The following is a 6,000-nucleotide window of genomic DNA, read 5'->3' as shown; positions in this document are numbered from 1 at the left end:
TGTGTGTGTGTGTGTGTGTTGATTGAGGTCTATAGGGTTGTGTCTGAGGGTGATACTCATTAGCTTACTGTACTCTCAACAGAGAGACAAGAGAGGGGTGGAGAGGGCTCACACGCACAAACACACACACACACACTCTGCTAGCTGTCACGACAATGACCTCAAACAGCAGTTGTGAGCCGAGGCAGCTGATTGGTTTCCGTGTTGATGATGCGAAGGTCGTGAACTCTCGCACTAGAAATTAATAGACTCTGACACTCCGTGCCACTACAGGGCTCTCCATACACAGACACACCAGAGAGAGTCAACTTCGGCTGAGTGCCTACTACAGTGGCTTCAAAAGGAGAGGACAGAGAGAGAGGAGAGAGACACTAGAGAGCGAGAGAGAGAGAGAGACGACAGAGAGAGAGAGAGAGAGAGAGAGAGACACAGAGAGAGACAGAGACAGAGACAGAGACAGACAGACAGACAGACAGACAGACAGACAGACAGACAGACAGACAGACAGACAGACAGACAGACAGACAGAGAGAGAGAGAGAAACAGAGAGAGAGAGAGAAACAGAGAGAGAAACAGAGAGAGAAACAGAGAGAGAGAGAAACAGAGAGAGAAACAGAGAGAGAGAAACACAGAGAGAGAGAGAAACAGAGAGAGAAACAGAGAGAGAGAGAAACAGAGAGAGAAACAGAGAGAGAAACAGAGAGAGAGAGAGAGAGAGAGAGAGAGAGAGAAACAGAGAGAGAAACAGAGAGAGAAACAGAGAGAGAGAAACAGAGAGAGAGAAACAGAGAGAGAAACAGAGAGAGAGAGAGAGAAACAGAGAGAGAGTTCATGTTCCAGCTCTATACACAAGCTCAAAGAGAACCACCTGGATTAAAAGTGTTGCACTAAACAGACAAAGCACACACACAGTCACACTGACGTCCAGAGGTGCCGCTGACTCAGTTGTTTGTGTACGATAGTCCTGCAGCCTGGGACAGGTGCAGATAAAACTGCTCACACAGCTTACTGTTTAACCCCCCCCCCCCCCCCCCCACACACACACACACACACACAGACTGGCTACAATAACATAGCACATAACCATTCAGCCTGATACATGCTACAAACACTAACACAACATATTCCACATACAGAGGGGAGGAGAGGGAGCGATGGATAGACATACAGGATAAAGAGAAAAATAAAGAGAGAGAGAGAGAGCAATGGATCAACATAGAGAGAGGAGAGAGTGAGTGAGAGGCCGTCTCCCTGTAGGCCGTCTCGTTGTTGTTGGTAATCAAGCCTTCCAATGTCATCTGCAAACTTGATGATTGAGTTGGAGGCGTGCATGGGCACGCAGGCGTGGGTGAACAGGGAGTACAGGAGAGGGCTGAGAACCCACCCTTGTGGGGCCCCCAGTGTTGAGGATCAGCCGAGTGGAGATGTTGTTTCCTACCTTCACCACCTGTGGGCGGCCCATCAGGAAGTCCAGGACCCAGTTGCACAGGGTGGGGTCGAGACCCAGGGTCTCAAGCTTAATGATGAGTTTCGAGAGTACTGTGATGATGAATGCTGAGCTGTAGTCAATGAACAGCATTCTTACATAGGTATTCCTCTCGTCCAGATGGGATAGGGCAGTGTGCAGTGTGATGGCGATTGTATCGTCTGTGGACCTATTGGGGTGGTAAGCAAATTGCAGTGGGTCTAGAGTGACAGGTAGGGTGGAGGTGACATGATCCTTGACTAGTCTCTCAAAGAACTTCATGGTGACAGTGCTTTCTTGGGAACAGGTACAATGGTGGCCATCTTGAAGCATGTGGGGACAGCAGACTGGGATATGGATTGGATGAATATGTCCGTAAACACACCAGCCAGCTGGTCTGTGCATGCTCTGAGGACGCGGCTAGGGATGCCGTCTGGGCCGGTAGCCTTGAGAGTGTTAACACACAAAAGGACTTGTATGTTGTTACAATTACACCATGAGTCGTTAATTGTGAAACATACACCCCCACCCATCTTCTTACCAGAGAGATGTTTGTTCCTGTCAGGCGCGATGCATTGCAAATGCCGTTGGCTGTACGGACTCCGACAGCATGCCCACAGCATGCCCTACGGCTATTCTTCAACAGAAATGCGTAAAACTACATCACAATGCTGTAGACACCTTGGGGAATACGTAGAAAGCGTAAGCTCATTGATGGTACATTCACAGCTAAATATGGAGTCATTGGAACGCAGCGTTTTCAGAACCTGGGGCACTTCCGGACTTCCGGATTGGATTTTTCTCAGGCTTTCGACTGCAACATCAGTTCTGTTATACTCACAGACAATATCTTTACAGTTTTGGAAACATTAGAGTGTTTTCTATCCAAAGCTGTCAATTATATGCATATTCTATTCATATTCCCGTTTCAAACGGGAACGTTTTTTTTCCAAAAATGAAAATACTGCCCTCTAACACCAAGAGGTTAATGCAGGAGGTATTGAGTGTGTCACTGTCTGTCACCTCAAATTTTTCTCTCAACCTGTGTCAATCAATCAAATTGATTTATAAAGCCCTTTTTACATCAGCCGATGTCCCAATACAGAAACCCAGCCTAAAATCCCAAACAGCAAGCAATGCAGATGTAGAAGCACGGTAGCTAGGAAAAACTCCCTAGAAAGGCAGGAACCTAGGATGAAACCTAGAGAGGAACCAGGCTATGAGGGGTGGCCAGTCCTATTCTGGCTGTTCCGGGTGGAGATTACAACAGTACATGACCAAGATATTCAAACATTCATAGATGACCAGTAGGGTCAAATAATAATAATGACAATGGTTGTAGAGGGTGCAACAGGTCAGCACTTCAGGAGTAAATCTGTGCACCTATGTCGTAAACTTTCATTCATAGACTAGGTTGTAGCAACCTCATGATGGGTATAGGGACAATTTGAGTATCATGCAGTAGCCTAAACCAATTGATGCACATTGAACTGGGTGAATGGAATATGAATGACAGTCATCCAAAATGCTTTAGTAGAAATAAGGCCATGCTCATGAACAAAAATAATTGTCCTCCCTCATCTAAAACAGTACCGACCGCCAGTGTTCTTCAACACATGTATAAGTGGACCTTCAGGACACAGGGCTAGCGAGCTGTGATGGAGTCAGACACTGGATAACCTCCAAATGGTAACTGCAACCAAAATATCAGCTGTGTCGACACACACAGATACACACATTGTCACTGATACACACACACCATTCTACAAGCCCACACTGCACAGACTGTGTGAACACACACTGTCACACACTATTTGACACGCAGTTATACACACCAACAAACACTGTTCTACAAGCCCAAACTGCACAGACTGTGTACACACACTGTCACACACACTTCTCTCCAGACTCATCCATGCAGGACCAGCCAGGGGGCTCTACTGTACTCTGCATATAATTTCATGTCATTTGCACAGAGCTCTGAGCACAGAGAACAAACCATTCTCCTTAGAGAGTAAAGCTATCCATGCTCAATGACTTGTGAACTTAATATTAAGTAGCCTGTCTAGGGATGATTATAGGGCATTAACTCTTCTGCCAGCCTACATTACCCATACTCCTCTGCTTTACTACTATTCCTGGCCTACACTACCCACCCTTCACCACTGTACTGTGCCAATACCCATCCTCCTGTGCTCCAGCGCCATTGTATCTTGCCTGTGCATTTCTTGGGGCTTCCGGGGCGCTTGCCATGCATCCCCAGCTTGCAGCCGAAGTTCTCCTCCCAGAACTCAGCGAACCACACGTTCCTCCTGTTGTTGGACAGAGAGCGGCTCCGGAAGTAACGGTCAAACGCTGTGGGGGAGAGGATGAGGAAGGGGGAGAAGATGGAGGAGAGGAGAGGAGAGGAGAGGAGAGGAGAGGAGAGGAGAGGAGAGGAGAGGAAGGGGAGGGGAGGTGGTAGAGGAGGGGTCAGTGAGTGACATAAGACGTAAAAACAGACATGTAAACATCTGGTATGATGTGATATCAACCTTGTTGAGGGTATACTGTGTCTTTAAATCTTTACCCTTAAAACACTATCATCTAAAATGGCTTCTGTCTGTACCGTCAACGGAGGCTCGTTTGGGCAGGATGGTAACGGCTCCCTCAGCCACCCGCTCCTGGCCAATCACAGGAGAGATCTTGGAGCCCCAGCTGTCTGACCCCACCCACAGGAAGTGACCAGTCTGGTTGTTGTGCTTGGCCGCGTCCAGGATACGCCTGAGAGAGCGATAGAAGGAGGGAGAAAGGGGGTAGGGAGAGGGGGAAGAAAAAGAGGAAGGGGAGATAAAGGAAGAGAGAGAGATGGAGTCAGTATTGGAGTCACAACCGACACTTGGTATACCTGGGTATAAGGGTACAGAGGTGTGTGTGTAGTGGTGTAGGGATAGGTTATAGAGGTGTAGTTGTGTGTTTTCTTTTGGGGGGGGGGCTGTACAACATACCGTATGTCGTCCTCGTTGGCGAACATAATGACAGCCCTGGCGTTGGAAGTCTCCAGCAGACGTATGATGATCTTATCAAACTCCCCTGGCTTGGGTTCACGCGGGATCTTCAGAGACTGGGCTATACACACCCCACCTAGAGGGAGAGAGGGGAGGGAGAGAGAGAGAAAGAAAGAGAAAAAGAAGGAGAATACTTTAGTGTCTGAATCATCCTCATCAATATGACAACATCGTAAACAGCATTGTGACTCCCACTGCTGTGATAGAGAAAGACGGATCCTGGAGTGGCAGCCTGTTGCCTTCCTGCCAGCACACAGAGCCAGGATTTACACAAACAACGTGACAGGACATATTGGAGCGGACACACACACACACACACAGCCATGTTTCATATTTACTGTGGCTGTTAATAACTCACAGTGTAGGGTCGTATAATTAGCCTTGAAACGTGATACGGGGGAGTGTGTTTGAGTGTGTCGGAGTCTCCTCAGCCAATCTCATTAAGTTCCAGGCCATTAAATTAACATCTGTAGTGTCTGCGGCTCTGTATTACTGTACTTAATCAGAGCAGCGTTCTCTCCACTCAAACACACACACACACACGCACACACACACACACACACACACACACACACACACACACACACACACACACACACACACACACACACACACACACACACACACACACACACACACACACACACACACACACACACACACACACACACACACACACACACACACACACCATCCCGTAGAAAAATACTAATTCGCAGCAAACGAATGCCCTCTCTAGAATAATGGTTGGTCTGTTGGGCCTCACTGCATTTGATCTCATAATAGGTCAATGTGTTGACCTGGGGATTGATAGGTCATTAATAACTGTCTTATAGAGGAGAAGGGTTCCCAAATACAGACAAAGCATCTGCCTCATCACGGCGCTATTAAAGTTATATCTTCCAGGTCAATCTATTTGACCCTTCAACCAACAATTTTGACAGACGAATTCCAACAAATTCAAATGTATTTTGAAAGAGAACATAATTTTTTGTCCTGTGAGTCATTTGGCTGTTTGTCTCTTCCTTCAAGCCCTTCTTCCAACTCATCTCCCATGTGAACTAACCATAGTTATTACACTCAGAATAAACTCAGCCGCTATCCCAATTCAATTACCATTCATTTCATAGTGGTTTCTCTCATTTATGCACTCAAAGCCTGGTCCCGATTTCCAAGAACTGAAAAATTGCTCTTTCATGTGGGGAAAAACTGATTATCAAAGAAAAACAAATTATTATGCACCCAGAGTTAACTTTCAAACAATTATTTTTTTAATGGACGATACTTGTCATTGTCAACATGCAGGGACCAGTGTGAGTATGTTTTCTATGGATACACAAACACCATCGCTTACAGAGAACCCAGCATAGTACAACATCTCTGAAAGAAACATAAACAGACAGACAGACAGACAGACAGACAGACAGACAGACAGACAGACAGACAGACAGACAGACAGACAGACAGACAGACAGACAGACAGACTGA

The 6,000-nt window shown here is 46.7% G+C and overlaps 1 protein-coding gene across 3 annotated transcripts in view; it reads right to left on the bottom strand.

The window, feature by feature from the left end:
• Positions 1 to 6,000, bottom strand: part of LOC110490742 (metabotropic glutamate receptor 8) — a 319,290-nt gene that overhangs the window by 59,950 nt on the left and 253,340 nt on the right. For all 3 annotated transcript variants that reach the window (XM_036944571.1, XM_036944570.1, XM_036944572.1), the window contains exons 4-6: positions 4,453 to 4,588; positions 4,074 to 4,228; positions 3,683 to 3,820 (exon numbers count right to left, since the gene is read on the bottom strand). In XM_036944571.1, coding sequence (XP_036800466.1) covers positions 3,683 to 3,820; positions 4,074 to 4,228; positions 4,453 to 4,588 — 429 coding nt within the window. The remainder of the gene's footprint in view (positions 1 to 3,682; positions 3,821 to 4,073; positions 4,229 to 4,452; positions 4,589 to 6,000) is intronic.

The sequence above is a fragment of the Oncorhynchus mykiss genome, chromosome 15 (assembly GCF_013265735.2).
Source record: "Oncorhynchus mykiss isolate Arlee chromosome 15, USDA_OmykA_1.1, whole genome shotgun sequence".
In the NCBI taxonomy this organism is placed as follows: Eukaryota; Metazoa; Chordata; class Actinopteri; order Salmoniformes; family Salmonidae; genus Oncorhynchus; species Oncorhynchus mykiss.
The sequence above is the reverse complement of the archived record's forward strand: the minus strand, read 5'-3'. Positions and strand labels throughout refer to the sequence as shown.